General features: G+C 37.3%; 1 protein-coding gene across 2 annotated transcripts in view; it reads left to right on the top strand.

Moving 5' to 3' along the window:
• Positions 1–12691, top strand: part of LOC116425342 (zwei Ig domain protein zig-8) — a 382900-nt gene extending 370209 nt beyond the window's left edge. For both annotated transcript variants that reach the window (XM_076366653.1, XM_076366654.1), the window contains one exon: positions 12518–12691. In XM_076366653.1, coding sequence (XP_076222768.1) covers positions 12518–12618 — 101 coding nt within the window. In that variant the 3' untranslated portion in view covers positions 12619–12691. The remainder of the gene's footprint in view (positions 1–12517) is intronic.
• The last annotated feature ends 5877 nt before the right edge of the window (positions 12692–18568 follow it).

Below are 18568 nucleotides of genomic sequence, written 5' to 3'. Positions count from 1 at the left end.
GGCTCTCAAGCGTGGCGCGCTTAATAACAGCCCGGTAGACAATTTTCTTGGAGTAGCTGCTCGCCGAGTAGGGGGTTCGCTGTCGGTTACGCAAGCGTCTCAAGGGAAATGAAAATCGGTACGGAAAAGCGGGGTCCGCGAATGGCAATCGAGCCAGCCGTCATCGGCAGAGTCTTCATGACTTGGTCCACCAGCCACGCTGTTTCGATTACCCGTTCCCCCATTTCGCGGTTCGCTTTTCATAAACCAAAAGGAACGAGAGCAAAAAAAAATTAAGGAAAGGGCGGAGAAGGGGAAAAAATAAGGGTGTCGAAGGAGAAACGAAGGAGCAAGGGGCACGGGAGCGGATAATAGACAGCGGCGGCATTGAAAAGCCATGGAAAATCAATTATCGAGCGTGGCAAAAGTCTGGAAAATTCAATCGACAGCCGGCACACGCCCGACTATAACCTTTCCGTTCACCTTCAAGCCTTCCAAACACCGTTATCAGTGAGGAACAGCGCGCACCCTGCATTCACTATAACTTGAAGCATACGCGGGACCAGCCACTCGATAGATGACCCTACCGATAAGCTGCTAAGCGATCCTCTATATTAGAGTTTACGTTGCCCGAAACCCTGTGACTTGTGGCGGGGCATGGGATAGTCTTAAAGTAGAATTAAAAGTTTGGAAAGAGTATCGTAACCTGCGGGTGTAATTCGTGGAACGAATGGAAGCGCGCGGCTTTTCGGAATTGGTGGAAAATATGTAGAGATAATGACTTTAGAAATGTGAATGTAAGTAGAAAATGTTAGATGATGTCCATTTTTAGTGAAGACTTCGTTTTATAATAAAATGTACTTTAATTCTCTATAGGCCCGTGCGACTTTGAGGTCACAATATATTAGCATCTTGTTGATTTATTTCGTTTTGCATAGCATAGTGGTGAATAAAATTAAGTAACTCATTAACTTAAACTTATATACGCTGCAGCGTGAAAGTTCAGCGTCATATTTGTTTTAATACAATTATTTAAACTTTTTGAATACATTGTTAATTTGTATTTACAGATAGATATCTGTTAATTTTACACCACATACATTTTTTTATAGTCACGAAAACAATTCGGTTTAGAGAGGATTAAATGTTTATTTGATGCCTTTTCCAATATTCTGTATTCGTTCGTCGTAGTTCAAAAATCATTATGTGTTTAATGAAATAATTTAAGAAATTCATTTCTCAAAAATAACTTTTACTTTAGAATATTCACGTAACGAAAATTGAAGGTTACCTATGCGTTGCTAAGTAGTCCCTGCTACACAAAATGATTTTCATTTGAAAAATAAAAATTTTGTTCAAATAAATTCCATTTCTCTATTTATATAACGTTTGAATAGACACGCAAATATCCATTGTCATTGAAAAAACTTTATAATATCCCCATAATGCAAACAAAATATAACCACCATACGTTTAGCTCTATACCTTACAACTTCTGTCTGAATCATTTGTTTGTATCACTCATACTTTTCAAGTTGTTGAGTTTTGTCTAGAAAACGACCGTTTGGTTGCACTGTGCGGCGTCTCATTTAAAACAGTCACGCGTGTTCCGCACAGCCATTAGCTGGATACCTATGCAGGCGCATAATTCTCGCGGGATAACGGAAACCGATAAAGAACATCCATCGAGATTATTTTTTTCCATTTCGCGGATACGCGACGGGACCGTGCAAATTGTTTCGCCCTTCCGGGTTCCATTGTTCGAAAGTCGGAAAGCCTCTCCTCGGATATGATCGAACCACCCCCGCGCCATCCCGACGAGCCGACTCACGGTAATCCCTCGTAAATAATGCGCAACGCCTTCACCGCGGAAGCTCCCGATACTTCCGGCAATCCGAACCGCGAAAAGCCCGCGCGGAAACTAGTTGAACTCCGCCGTATCTGCTGAAACTTGAAAAGCTTCCTCTATCCGCGGGTCCAAAGCCCACGTTTAGCGGCGTGTATCGGTCGCGACCTCATCGATTCGACTTACACGCGATTTTCGTTGGGATACAAAAGTTCCTCGGGCGGCTTAGGTCCTCCTCGCGCCACGCGAAACGACGGAACCGCCTCGAGGCGCGACGTGAGCTGTCCCGATGCGACGCGCTCTGCCTTTGAATCCTTTGAACTCTCCGTGATGATGTCGAGGCGGAATTAAATGTCTCTGGAAGAGGGCACACATGGTAGAATTCCAATGGTCCGATTTAATTTGACAGCAGTGAACATTAACATTGAAACTATCTAGAAATTACAGTGACTTACATCCAGTTTTCTGTAAAAATTAGAACAATACGTTGAGATTCGAAGGATTTATTAGTATGCGCGTGTGCGTGTGTGTTAAATATACGAAATTAATTTGGAATTTTTTCGCAAAACTGCCTTTGTAATTGAAATACTTGCAACTACATTTTTCACAACTTTCCCGATGTCTTCGGAAATATGGGTACATAACTGTCTTGTTCCGTAGAGTGTGAAGAATCATACTGTAACAACATTTTCTGTTCCTCAGGTCGCCCATAAATCGCCTACTTTTAACATTTTCCTTTATCATTAACACCTTTTATCAACAATTTCTTCACTAATATCGAAGCTGCGATACAAATGCCGCGTCATTCACAGTGACCAACCCTTTCCGTCGAATCGTGCGACTACCCGCAATCACCCGAGGCGATCCTAACGAAGGATGCATCTCCCTAGCCCCGTGCATGCATCAGACCAGAGAGTTATTACCCTGGGTGTTGTGTGCAGGTAACTACAAGGGCGACCGTAATGCTGGAAGTAATGCGAATTTGCTTGACAAGTGGTCGCAGGTTCGCGAGTCGCATTCAAAATCAGGGAATTCCGCGCGTTTCGCCGTGATGTTCTTCCGCGTCGGTCGTCGTCGTACGTGGCCAGTGCGCGGGCGGTCTCCGTGCCCCGTGAAAACGCCGCCGGGACGCGAGGTTGCGAATTACGATCGATCCCGAACGTAATCGCCGGACAGTTTCGACACTGGAAAATCGGGCCACGGAATTTCGAGGTTGTCCTCTCCGAACGCTGCGCGTTTCTCGGGAAGATCGCCGTTTCGGTAACTGGTCCACGAAAATGGCCGTGGACCGTGATTTCGCGACGTTTATGTAGATTGCGGGGACCGGCGACGTAGAATATCAAGAGACCGTGCCGCTGGCTTGTTGAATTATTTTCTTTTCGCTCGGTGGAAGTGGTTCAACGATGCGGCCGAGTGTTTTGGATTTCGAATGGCCGCGCGCGCGGTCACGTTTTCGTGGCCGAGGCTTGCTGGAGCGAGCATTTAGTGGGGACTTGGCTGGTTCGATGGAGATTCTGTGACACGGCAATTGAAATGGAAGTTTCGGTGCGGTGGTTGCTGTTGAATCATGTAGGGGATAATTAGACTGTGGGTATTTGGGCGGATTCGAATTGTGGAAAATGCGAGGGAAATGTGGAATTATGATGGAGAATGCTTGCACTTAAAATTTCCTATAATTGTATAAAAATATGTAATTAAACTGCGGATACTTAGGTAGATTAGAATTTTGGAAAATGTGAGGAAAATATGGAATTGCCATATATTTCAAAATGAAATTTCTGAACAACCGCATTTTTCATTTTTGTCAAATCGTCTTCAATCTAGTTATAAATTTATCGGAACTTTTTCCCCGCACAGTTCACTGTGACTTAAAGTTCACCCAGAATACGCGATTATATTCCCACCTGGCTATACACCTTTTTTTGTAATTAATATATATTTCCCATGGGATGCATTGCGGTTATTAATTGAATGTGCTCTTCACCGGAGACAGGGCATATTACTCGACACGAGACGCCACAGGGCATCCACGAATATTCCCTCCTCCCATTCCGCTTTTTTTAGCCTCACTCGATTCGGTGTGCTTATTCTTATCTCTTTCAATTGTCTCGATTGCCGGAAACTTCCTGCCGATTTATTATAACCAGTGAAGAAGTTGTCGATGAGCGCACCGTTTCCCAAACTAATTCCAGCGTGGAATGCTTTAGGGGCTGGAAGATACTTCAGCGCGATTAGGCAACCAGCATCGCACGGACACGTTCCACGGATGAATTGACTTGCCATTTAAGGTCATCATTAGACTATGGATTTTTATTCAATTATGAGAAATTTGAATATGCAAACATGCAATACGAAAGAATATTAAATAAAATATTCGAATATTTTATAGCGTAGTGTATTTTTATAGTATTTGTTAGGGAGAAGTACTTTCTATTGCAATTCTATTTTCTTAATTAGATTGTTAAGAATTTGAATTTGCATGAAGATCTGCATTGTAATCATAATAAATCATTTTGTGATTGTGTTGCCTGATTTAAGAAAAAATTCCTTGAAAATAAAAAAAAGACATTTTTCTTTTATTTCGAATGCTCGTATGAAACTTTTATGCTCCTGGTTTTTCATTTTCTTTATCCAAATTACCTTGTTTCCAAGAAAATGTAAATCGAGATGCAGATGTAATTTGTTCAAACCGTTCTATTCTCGTGTTTTCTGTTAGAGGACGTGAAAATTGTTCCACACATGAATTATTCAAGAGCAGTAGAACGTTGTATATGAATGTAACAATGGTTTCTGCGAAAGATTATTTTCATTCCGTTATGAAGTTAGGATCTTTAGAAACAGAAAAGAAATTCTTAAATTAGTGTAAATGTTTCAATTGCACATAATTTATAATATAAATCATTCACAATAAAAATAACGCAAATCTGACATAATCGTAATTTTTAAATCAATTTATAGTTCATACAAAATTGTACCTTAACTACCTGTTTTCCTCATTTTCTCATACAAAACATATTCAATTTATTATATGACAGAATAAAGTACAAACTTTTTTCATAGAAAGTACATAACACTTTAGTTTAACAATTTTCAAGTAACTCCACACGTACTAATAAATAATCTTTATAGGTCATATTATTTTCATCCACTTGCCACATCTACCTACAGAATATGAAAATCTTTTAACGATATTACATTCCAAATCCAAACCCGAAGAATCCACCTAACTGCAAACTGAAGTAGCTAATATTCCTTAATTCAACAAACCCCGCCTAACCGTGCCAAGTGAATCGCCCGATCCGTAAGAAACTACCCAAATCGAGCGTCCATTTCCTACAAATTGAACGCACGAAAACTACGGCTACCCGAAGTCCTTAAGAAGCCAAGATCGCGCCGCGATCCGAGCGTGTTCCGAACTAACCAGACTAGGGAGCACGGTCTCCGCCATTTAGAGATAATTATCGAGCACGAAGAAACGGGTTGGAAGAGAGTTCCAGAGGGTGGTTTACAAGTTGTCGGGACACCCGCGATGGTAAAAACGTAATGAAAGCCGATGAAAACGAGGTGGATGTAAGCGGATCAACTTGAAAAAATCGTGAAAAGACGATGAGCAAAGGAGTACAGGAAAAGGTGTAGCAAGGATGTTATGTCAGACTGGTGGTGAAGATTTCAAATAGAACTTAACAAACACAAGTGTTATTCAATTTGTTTCAATGCAAATTACATATTATTCCTCTGTTATCAATGATTATACCTTAGAGCACACGTTGACCTAGAATAAGTCTAGAATATTCTTTTCTTTTCAATAAACTATTAATAGCAAAGCAGTTAAATCGATCAGAGTTCAGAAATAAATCATAGGGCAAGGGGTTAACGCTTTGCGCTATGGACTGATTATTAAACTTCATAATATCGTAAACATGGCTTGCATAAATAGGATTTTAGTATTTTACAGATGTTCCCAAATAAATCATTAATTAGATGAATCTTGAGATGAAAAAGACCGCGTTCCCGAAAATGGATAGTTAATAGCCTAGTTAGCACCTATAATGAAACAACCTATAAAACTTGCCATCGTTTTGCCTGTATTAAAAGACTGCAATTACTTGGAAACTGTATTTTTGTAATTGTAAAAACCGTGTCATTTTGGAAGCGTCGGTCATCAGCGAACATCATGGTAGTTAACGTGTTAAAGGAAAAAGAAGAGACAGTAAAAACCTCGTCCCCGAAAACATGCAATCCCTAGCCCAGTTAGCACCCATAATAAGACAACCTATAAAGATTGCCACCGTTTAATCTGTACCAGAGGTATCGAACTATTAGAAAACATTTCCTAAGGGTCGATCGTCACCGAATATCACGGTAATTCACGTATCAAAGGGGAAAGAGGAGACAGTAAAAACCTCGTTCTCGAAAGTGTGTAGCTCTTGACCCAGTTAGCGCCCCTGATGGGACAACCCATGAAGTGTGCTACCGTTTTGTCAGTACTAGAGGGGGTTAAAGGGGGTTATTCCGCGGGATGTCACGCTCGGCCCATTAATAACCGTAGCCGCAAGCTCCGCGAACACCGGGATGGTTCCGCTCTCTCTGTTCTTGTTCCTTTAGAGCCACGGTCCCCATTCGTGCCAGGAGTTCGCCGTCCCCGTGTCCCCGACCGCCATGATTCTCTGCGACGGCCTCCGCCGCTCTGGACGCGACGTCGAGCGTGAGGAGTTTGCAAAGCTCTCCTCGCGAGACGTAGTTAACGGGACCGGCGCACGCGGTCATGTATAATAGACAGAAGGAATCTCCCGTGGGTGCTTGGCAGCTCATTTCGCATACGGGTTTTTTAGTGGTCGTGCAAAGTCGTTCTCTTGGATAGGGACGCGCCGCCCGCGGGGCTCGAGTGTGTCGCGGCTAACAAACCCGCCCTCTTCGACGTTCCGCGTTGCCACAGCTTCCTCGTATCGCGGAGCATTACCTGTAGCGATGGGATCGGGCGTGTCAGGCACTGCCGCGAATTTTGATTTTGTTGAAGAACAACGGTAGGACTCGACAAGGGACTTTCCCTCGAACACTGTAATTAACTCCTGCTTTTGCAATCTCTTCTCCACTACGCTCGCTAGACACACTTTATCGTTAGTAATTTATTAAGCCTTTATCTATCGCAAGCCCGTTAAACGGTTTTTGGATTCAGTATGCTTAACAACTGGCAAGCTATTGATATTACGCTGCTGTAAAACGAAAGAAATCAAAATAACATAGATTTCGTTTTACTTTGATTTTAAAGTTATAGAGCTTTAGAAGTAGAATGTACTATAACGTGACAGAGGATACTGAATTGGTCATTTGGGAGTGTTTGTATCGATCACAAACGGTAGATGAAGGGTTGACGAAGAAGGCAAATACTATGTTGCTCTTATGATTATGTTTACCCTAGGAATTAAAAATTAATTGCTTTAATAAATTTGGTTTTTAGTGTAGAATTGTATTCGGGAAGCTTGGTATGTTAATGATTTGTCAATGATGAAAGGAAGGAAACAATTATATAGGTCGCAGTATTTGGTACTATGTAATTATAATCATAAAGATAATGATACTTATAAAGGTAAAAATATTTCTTCTGTGGTACGAGCACATTCCTTAAAATAGAAATTATTATGCTTTCATTTACAAAATATTTTCATTTTAATATTGTAAAGTAATAGTACAACATTCACTGTTTTAATTTTAATGTTTAAAAATTTAATGCGTTCCTCAGGTTGAATGCAAAGACATCTTCGAAATAAAAATATTACCATCTCAGAAATGAATGGCTGTTGGGCATAAATAGCTTAATTATTACAAATTCCATAAAAAGGATAAACAATTTAGGAGTATAATTTTAAAAAACCTTGGAAACAAACTTTTATCGCAGTATAACTTCGGCGAAATTTCGACGAAATAATAAATGGCAACAGTGTATAGAAGAAAGACAATCTTTAAAAATATATTAATTGAAAAAGTAAAGCTGAGCAAACAAGAATTTACTTTACTTTAGTCTCATATAATCAGTATTATCGCGAGAGCAATGTAATCAAATGTTTTGATGTTATGATTGTACACAAGTAAACGTCAGTATTATTGCGTAAATGCCATAATTATTCCCTAATAACAATCAGCCTATTATTCATATTGAGTTTCGTTGTAGCTGCTGCATCTGTGATTTAATAAATGTTATACACTTATTTTGCCGATTACACATTCCCTTTTTATTTATAATTATTAAAATTTAATGGTCATTATTTTGTAGTGTAATTTTTGGAAAAAAAGTTATATTTTAAGTAACTTACTTCTTGCCATTATTATATCTCGCTTGTGCATTTTCCTTCATTTCCATATTTAGTTTCCAGTTACAAGTTTCTATGTGTAATTAAATACAATAATTAATGGAATCTCAGTGCAACAAGTATGAAGCAAATCACTGCAATATATATTTACATTTTCTTGCATTATTGCTTCATTTATTCTTAAATGGCCTTTCATAAAAAATCAAAGACTGATGGTAATCAAATTCGTTTCAACCCAACTATTTCATTAGAAATAAAAAAATGCAACACCATTTTTTTAAAATTCGAGGTGATCTTAAAATCTTTATAAGTCCTCCACTTATGGAAAAAATTGTACTTTACTATAATTATTTAAAGTAAAGTATATAATCAATTTATTTATATAATTATTATTTTCACTCATCTATATAATTGAATACATACTAGGTTATTAAATTTATAAGGCCACCCGGTATAAAACAATATATGCAAAGTGAATCAACGAACGATAAAACCGTACAAAATTATTTTCCTCTATGTAGAAATAATTGCAAATTATTAAAAGTTCGTCAAATACACGTGTACTGATATTTGCATATGGTTGGAAAGTCATAAAAAAGTTCACCCGACAAATTTCCGATAGAAAATTTGATGTACCCAGAAACAGGATATGGAACGACAAACTTGTGTTTTCATTTTCAATTTATTTTTATACATAGACAAATTTGCCCAGTTTTATCACCCATTTGGCACACCCAGTATATAGTGAAATATAAAATGTGTATATGCTTACACATCTCACAAATTTCGCGAAGCACGGTCGGCAGCATTCAAAAGTGGCGCTTGAAGTTGTCGAGTTGGCGGAGCACCTGGTTACGCGCCGGAAAATAATTTTCACAGTCAATATTACAAATTGCCGGGACTTAAATTCACTTCGGCTGGCCAAGTTAATGAGGACAACAATGTTCGAACTACCGAATCGCGAACGAAGCAATTTCACCGGTAACTGTTTTAACATTACAGCTACTGAGCATTTAACACCATTTGAATATAATCTATATAAAAATTTGTATATCTTTCTTTCTGTTTCTCCATATATTCATTATAATATTCAAGTGAGGCTATTTATTTTCAAAATAACTTCAGACGTTTAATACTTTCAAAGTATCAATGATTGCAAAATAAAAGAAAACTTAAACCAGTTATTTCGATTGGTACATTAGTTCTAGCATAAAGAATTAAATAAAAATTAATTATATAATTATCAACAAAATTTTTTACTCTAAACAATTTGTAGACTTCACTGAAACTTTGACTAAAACTAAAAAAGACAAACTTTTGCCAAATCTATGTATTTACTTGATTAATCAGACTGCAAAAAGAAACTAAAAGATTTAACACCTGAGAAAGAAAATCATCCCTTGAAATGAATTTTTTTAATAATGAATTCACTAATAACTGGTAATTAGGCTGACAAGTTTTCCAATTATCATAAATTTAAATATATAAATTTGAATATATTATTTCTGTAAATAATCACGATAATAAATAATTGCTTCACGTGATCGCCCGTGATCTATTATTAATTCAATGCCACCTTTAGAAATCTGAGAAATGAGTTCAGCGAAACTTGCCGCAAAAATCGGGTATTCATCGTCGTGCGAGAAAGAACGGAGCTCTGGTCGCGAGAATCGAATACGGATCAGCAATTAAGGAAATGACAGGGAGAAAGGGGAGAAAAAGGGGCAAAGAGGCGACTGGAGACGCGAGAATGATGAACGACGCCGAGAAAGGAATGGAAAAACATCATAAAACCTGGATCTAGGCCGGATTAATGTACGGTTCTTGATTTTTCGCTAATCCATAATCTTCCTCTACCCGTTGAAGTCCTCTTAATTCGATTTCGCCGTATAATTATATGTAAGGCGACACGACTCGAATTATCGGGGCTAAGTTCTCGCAGGATCTCGTTTCGGAGCGGAAATGTCGGATTTCATTAAAAATCAGAACGCAGAAATTACCACTCGTCAGATTTAGAGATCAGGGCGACAGAGGGTATAATAAAGGTATAATTAAAGCGAAAATATCGGTTGGCGATAGAATTACGAGTACACTCGATGTGTCACCGGCGTTTCCGCTAGTAATAGATTTTGATATTGAAATTTTACTATTTTTAATTATGGCTGATTCATTGGAGGAGGTTTTAATAACTTGACACTTAATTTTGGGAACACTAATCGAAAAAGATTCATACAGAACGTTCTATAACAGTGTACCTTTGGTTTCGACGAAACTTCCAGTTTATAGGATAGTCAAACAAAAGAGGTAAAACGATCCTATGAAAGTTAATATCATGAAGCTATGTCGAAAACTGTTAAGGATGAGGATGTGATTTGAATGAAAAAGTTTTATTCGTGTATAATAATATGATGATAATTTTTTAGGAGATTGAAAAATGTACAGGACAAACTGAAAACTAGCTTCATCTTAAATTTTATTATATTGATATTGATAGTATTATGATGTATATATTAACGTGATGTGTATTTGATTCTTAACACTAAAACTACCGGAAGGATCAAATTTACCCACTTCAGAATGTTTATTTTGCAAGAATTTAAATTGCTAGAGTGTTTTTGCGAAAGATTGTCAATGAAATCCGTGTATTTACATAGATACAAGACTTGGAAACCCTTCAGATCTCAAGAAACGTATTGTCCTAATTTTTAGGAAATCTTGGAAATAAATCACTCTAATTGCTTGGTAGTTCTAGTGCTAATTCAACAATTATAATTTTTATTCAATGTAAGACTACAGTTCATTGCAAGACTTTTTCATTTCAATGATTGATTTTACTCCTACATATAAAAAACTTTTCACGGATGATGGCAACTGCATACTGATAATTCACAAGAATTGAATCATCTGTGATGGCTGGAAAAATAAGTTGTTTCTACCGGTTGAACGGAAACGTACTTGACGAGTTATTTCACGAGAATTCGATGGGTCCAATTAACGAAACGTGAGATCCGAAGCTAGCTGTGAAAATTGGCTCATCGGCGTGGGACGTAAACAGAGTTGTAAATTTTTCCACGAGCAACCAAGTTTTAATTGAATCTTGGAAACGTACCTTTTACTGCAGATTTCCAGAGAAAAGCGGGGTTCTGTAATCGATGATCACGCGACAGTCAAGCACTGTCCTCTTTGTCGATAATCGAATTAAGATCAGGTAATAATTGTGCGTGCGAAGATTCGCGTCGAATGAAGTAATTCGATCGGAGCGTCACTTAGTCAGATGATTTTACTGTTCATTAATTTGCCCGTCGCTCGAAGGGCAGAAGATTTTTTGTGACAGAGGCTTACAAGATATAATTACGCAGAATTAATTATCGAGAATAGAAGTGGACAAAGATGCTGGCGAACGTGATGCTTTGACTAATTGTAAGAACATATACTACTCGCGTTATCAAAAGTGACCTTATATTATAGAAAGTGTTCTAAAAATATGGATTTTAACGTTGAATATGTTCTTTATTCAAATACAAATTAATACTAATGGAAAATTATTTAGCATAGTTTTATAAATTGCGAGTGTTTTACAGAACTTTTGATAATTATCTTTCAGTTTTAAACAAATTGTACTTATTACAAAATAATATCTTTTATGTTTTCTCCAGTTTTAGTTTGAGAAACCCGCGGCACACGGTAATAGATTTTTGGAAATTGAACACGAAATTGGCTGTGAGAGATTTAGCATTCGAACAGTCCCCGCAGAACATCGAACCGGAAAATAAATGATCTGGTTCACGTCAACAGCTCGGTTAAGGAAGGTTTAGACAAATACAGAGCCAAGGTGTGAATTTACGAGCTTTTATTGTGTAGAAGTACCCCATATTGCACTTCGTTGAGCTCATTTTAAAAGATGATATTCCATTACGAAATAAATAATTTTGACAGATTAAAGATACGTTTTCGTAAAATTGTCATTTATAAATTCTTTTGTATAAATTTTCAAAATATACAAAATTACATTTATGAGTCTTCAAAATTTACAACATATCTTTCACAAATCTTGAATATTTATAAAATTCTTCCTACAAATCTTCAAAATATATAAAATTCCTTTGATAAGTCTTCAAAATTTAGAAAATTCCTTTTATAAACCCTGAATATTTACAAAATTCTTTCTAAAACTCTTCAAAATTTATAAAATCCTTTCTACGAACCTTCAAAACTTATAAAATTTCTCTTACAAACCTTAAGTGCCCGAAATTCCTTCCACAAACGTTCAGCATCGATAAAACTTCTACAAACCTTAAATGTACAAAATTCCTTCTACAAATCTTATTCTGAAAAATTTGATATAAATCCGATAACGAGCATTGTGCCCCGTTTCGTGTTCCAGGCGAGAATCCAGCAGCCATGCAGCACGGCAGCAGCGCAAAGCTGAGGTCCGCCATCGTGCTCACGATCATCGCGACGCTCACCTCGACGCTCCTGAGGTGACCGTGATGGCTGGACGCAACCTTCGCGGGCCTTCACTTCGAATGGTGCTAATTTGTTTTCTTTAAACGGACACACACGCCGGGCCCCAGGACTCGGGCTCCGCGTGGCGGGATCTCGTTCACGGAGTGAACTAGCTCGAAACCGGAGAGTGGTCAGCGAACAGAGAACGTTCGCCGCGGAATGAAAAAGCCGGCGGAAAGAGAAGCGACACGTCTTTCCCCCGTCTAGACGAAAACAAATGCGACAGAGGAAAAGAGAGAAAGGCTCCAGCGTCGGAGTTTCTCGTTCCTCGCCGGAAGCACCATCGACGGACTCTTCTTTCCTGTTCCTTTAACGTTTCCTCCTTTTCTTTAGGGCGTCGAAACAAATCGGACGGCAGCGTGAAACCTTAACCGAGAAGGACAACGAAGTTTCCCTTCTGCCGGGACTTTACTAATGGACCGTGTCCGACGGTCACGGTACGCCGCAACCGACTAGACTGGTCTACTTTCGAGACATCGCACGTCGGTTCTCGCGGCGAAAATGTGAAGCGCGGAATCGTCGGTGACCGAGAGGGTTATTCTCTGTCGTGTGTTCAATTTGAATGCTCGATGCTCGTAGGGATTAAAGGGGAATTAACCTGCCAGGGGCGATGCTTAATTGCCGGTTGCGTTCGATTCTTTCGAATTGAATACAAGGGAAGTTATTATGGAACTTTGTGTGCAAGTAGAGTAAGTCAGGCATAATATATTGCAATTCCTTTTTTTGTTTTAATTTCACTTTGAAGGGGTGAAACCACCCCATGAAGAAAATTTGTATTTTCTATGGATTATCTTATGATTGGTAAGAAATAGCGAAATCAGGTTAAACCGAAAATACATTGCTCTTTCACGTGTATAAAACTGCAAAATAAAATTTTCAAAATATCTCCGCCATCAACCTTTTTTGAAAAATTGTATGCTTCAGTTTTATCGACGTGAAAGAACAATATAGTTTTTGTTTAAACTTTTTTACTCAATTTCTTATAGTTCTCAAGATAATCCACGGGAAAGAAAAATATGCATTTTTTTCTATGGGTGGTCTTGCCACTTCAAAGTGAAATTCGGTAGGAGAATAATTGCAATCTATTAGACTTTACTTACTCTACTTAAACACAAGGTTTCATAATTTTTTTAATTTTCGGGTTCGATAACTTCCCTTGTTAGTTACGAATGATACCATAATTTGTTGATCATTTCAATTTCTTTTTATATGTAGCTACCTTTTGTTGAAGAGTTCTTGTAAAGCACTGTAAGAGCCAGAATTGAATAATTTTGTGTAATTATTCTCTATCATACGATCTTAGTGAAATTTTCAATTCGCGAATAGTCGATAATAGTAGTTATTTATAGTACTGTTAATATTGAAAGATTTTACTCCTGAAAAACTTGATATTGGCTCTTACAGTCTATTTTACAAACATTCTTCGATTCTAGAAAGTAGAGAAAATTGACGATTAAATTGGAATTAAAGAAATTAAGGCAAATTAGATTAATACGCTGAACCGATGTCGTCTCTGAACAATTAAGTTGAAAGAAATAAGTATATGTTGAGGATGATACAGTGATTCGAGGAAGGATCGTCGCAGCCTAACCTTCTGCGCGAGCAGACTAACATATCAGTTGATTTCTGTAAAGAGAATTCGCGGTTTTCTCAGTTCGTTCTGAATCGAAACGGAACGCCTGTTCGCGGATTTCAGACGAAGAAGAACGTACTCGAGGAACGGAAATTTTCTATCGCGGCGGCCGACGCAATTAATTCCGACGAAGACTCCTTTGACAAGCGACGTGTTGGCAATGGCAAATAGCCGACTGGTATCAATCACTTGAATTGAAAGGAAGAATTCGAGAGGAAGTTGGATTGAGTGGGAAAGCACTGAAGTTACTTATGAACGAATTATTTAACTATGATCTTCAGATATTCTTTTTTATTGTTGTTTGTAGAAAGTGATAGTATTTTAAAAGCTTTGATATGTTTACACGATTCTGTTGATTCGAGGGAAAGTTAAATCGAAAACTAAAGTTAAATATTATCGCGTAATTATCTTACGTGTTATATCAATATTATTAAATAATAATATAATTATTATTATGTAATTATTATTACGTATAGAAGAATCTATTAAATGCCATTCTTTGAATTTTTATTATTCTACGAAATTGTAACAAGTTTCTATATTTTTACGAAAATCTAGACAAGCAGAAGTTTAACTAGTTACCCCAAAAATTTGATTACTTGATTGATCTTTAAAAACCTTCAGAAGTGTAGTATTTCTTGTTGTAGATTTTATAGTCTTGTAAATGCGAGGTTTTTCTGGAATTGTGATACAATGAGTTAGAGAATGATAATATACAACAGATTAATAGAAAACGTAGAATAAAATTCGATCATACAATACTTGGTTTTTGATACAATCCTTTGATATTTAATGAAATTGTGCAATTCGGTATTAAAAGTTCTATAAAAATCTTGTTGAAAATTCAAGTCTCTACATCCATTTGGGAATTTTTATAGTAGTACGCGAAACATTAAAATTTGCTTGGAACTTTCATCACACTACAAGACAAGGTGTTAATATAACAATCTAGAGTCTCGCTCGCAAGTAATCAGTTTCAACGAAGACGATAAGTGGTTTCCGTTTTAATTTGAAATGGAAAAACAAGTGTTAGCCACAAAGGGACAAGTCCGAAGTGTGAGGAAGCCGTGGTAAAACTTCTTGTCCGAAGTTTTTTATTTTTCATGAAGCCAAGAAAGCAACGCGAAACCCTGCGCAGTTTGTTTGTTCTCCCCGTTAAACAATGCGGTGTACATTTACTCAACTTTTTTCTCTTGCGAAAAAAGTTGCTTTCTTGTCGTGGTTATGTATCGTTAGAATACTGCAGCTGAACATCTTTTGCGTGGGTGTAAATTTATATTCACGCAGTTTCATCTCTTTCATGTAAGTGAACATCAAGTCGTCCAGCTGCTTTTTTACGCGATTTAAATTATTTTTATGCTGTTCTTTCAGTCGCAGGATTTCTCTCGTAAATATCACAAGTATATTTTTCTCCGTTTTAATCAGTATTCCCAAGTCTACTTTCATAAAATATGAAAACATGAATATTTAATATTTGACCCACCAATTTTATCTTTGCAGAGTCCAATGTAATATCTAAACGAATAAAAATGCACACACTGTATATTAAGAAAATGATTAAAAGATGTAACATTATTATTACATTCTGTAAAACATGATAAGAAATTATATTTAAATGTTCCTTAGCAGAAAATGCAACAAATTTTCTCTGCCGTCTAATATTTGTCTAAGAACAAAAGATTTCACTAGCACACTGAATGTAAACAAACCAAGTTACAAAAATTACATATGCTATCACGATAATCACAAAGAACGACCTCATTCATTCTCCTATACCTTCGCTTATTCAAATTTCCATCATCCACAGTACAAATCATTCGCATATGAACTTTAGTGTCACCTTAATTAGATTACCTAATTAGATTTTTACTCTGTATAATTACACCAAAAAAGAATACTTAATTCATATACCTAACAAACATGATGGTAAAAGTTTCATGCATCAAAAGTCAAAAATAAAAACGTTTAATTTTTAAATTAAAGATCTCAAGCTTATCGCGAGCCTTTAACCTATTGCCGTATGATTTATTTTTCAACCATAATTGACATAACTACTTTATCATTAATAATTTGTTGAAAAAAAAGAAAAATTCTAGGCGTATTCTATACCTATGTCTGCTCTGAAGTATAGTAATTTATAACAGACGAATAATATTTAATCTAAATTCACAAGAACCGAGTAATATTTGCTTGTTAAATTCTATTTAACACTAAAGCTACATGGCTCAAAATGACTCATTTCTTCCTTTTGCAATAATTAAAAAGATAACAGACGTTTCTCTGAGAAATTATTAAAGAAATTGATTTATCAATACGCAAACTGAATTGTAAATCGGCTAAAGTCTCAATAGATGTACAATTAGAGTTTCTATACAAAAATTTCAAAAAGTCAATTTAACTGCTCAGTAGGTTTAGTGTTAAAATCTTCACCACGACACATTATAATGTATTATTAACGCTTCGACTATTTCTTCCTTCTTCACTTGTTCTTCCTACATCCATCCTAAAATCTCCGTTTCCCGAGTGCAATCAACCTCTTCATAATTGCAATATACAGCTTCCAATGAATATAGCAATCGCCCAATCCCCATTCTACAAAACTTCCAAAATCGAAACATTCCAGAAACCATCCCCAATCCTCAAACAGCAACCACCCTTAGAAATACATTTCAATGTCCATCTCCGCGAAGACGCAACATAAATTCCCAGCTAACGCAAGAAGTACCATTCAGCTGGCCGACTGCTCGAGGCCATTGTTCGCGAATAAAAGTCGAAGCGTCGGATAAAAGCGTGCCGCGGTCGTACGGAATTATTACACGATATTAAAGCACTTGTTCCGGGCCGGCGGCCGGACAATGACCGTTCATAAAATCTCAAATCACTTGTCGGCTCCGCGGTGTTTATCACGCGGCGGTATGCAAATTTGCTCTCGCCTCGTGTTGCCGCTGCAAATTTGACACTTTGATTACCGAACCGTTGAGAGGACAATCATTTTTGCATCGCGCGCGCTCACTGCCCGGCACACGGGCCGCGTAAATGCGCTTGCATAAACGCCGGATACGCGCGATCGATCTGTCCAATCCTTGTCCCCGCCCACCTATGACGTACAATCGCGCGTGTTAATCGGTTTTTCTGCGAGCGAATTCCATGGGTTGGCTGCCCTGTCCTTTTTTCACGCCCGTGTCCGTGTCGGTTAATCGAAAGGGATAACGTGAATCACGGTCCGATACGCAGCCGACCTGTCCGCCTAATCGAGACGCGTTGATGAATTTCGACGATGATCATGAATCTGGAGAGGCCTTTGCAACGGTCCGCCAACGGGATTCACTGAAATTCGAATCGGACTTGGTTGATCGGCGACGAGGCCACATTTTATTTACTGCGCTTCGGTTTTATTCCTTGTTTTTCGTTTTCTTTTTAGCTTTTGCTGTTGGGCTATTTTTCGCGCGTCTTAGATCTGCAGCGAGCAAACAGCGATTCCTACGGTATCAATATATTATTACCTGAATGAAGTTTTTGTTCTGTTTGAACTTGATTTTGGAAATAAATACACGTTGTTTGACCTCTACGCAGTAAAATTAATAAAAAGGAAGAAATTCCAGCAAAAATTGGTTAACCCCTTAACCTATAATGTCGTGTCAGACTCTTGATGAAAATTTTAAACTGAATTTGAGAAATTTACGTGTTATTTATTTTCTTAAATATAAATTAAACATTACTTATCTATTATCAATCGTTAACCTTTGGATTAAACGTATATATAGAATAAGCATGAAAATTTGTTCTTTTCCTAATAAATTATTAACGATAAAGTAGTTGTATCGATCATAGTTAAAAAATAAATCATAGGGCAAGGGGTTAAAGAGATATTTATTGCTGTAAGTAGGTTATTTTACAGTCAAGTCTTCCGCTGTTCAGCGTCAATATGCTTGGGATTGTAGTATGAGTTTCCTCATAAAAAAATGTTAAATAGTTTTTTATTCATTGAATTTAACTAAGTAATATACGATAGGATAATGCAATGAATTATTTTTCTTCTCTTAGCTCCCACGCAACAAACTGTGCAACGTAGAGTCTCTTCTTAGGGAAACTTTTCGCTGCTTTTCACTTCTACATCAGATGAGAAGCAGTATTTACAATAAATTTTTATTTCCTGTTCTGTCAGTTTATCTTTCTTTTTCTTTCAATTTAGGGATATCGATTGAACGTCTGAATTACTACATTATTAATATTTGAAGACTTTGACGTTGTTGGGTCAAAAAATGAGAGGCGGATTTTTGGTAGCTTTTGTTTTTT

Source organism: Nomia melanderi, chromosome 4, assembly GCF_051020985.1.
Source record: "Nomia melanderi isolate GNS246 chromosome 4, iyNomMela1, whole genome shotgun sequence".
NCBI lineage: Eukaryota > Metazoa > Arthropoda > Insecta > Hymenoptera > Halictidae > Nomia > Nomia melanderi.
Note: the sequence above shows the minus strand (reverse complement) of the source record. Positions and strands in the feature narration are given on the sequence as shown.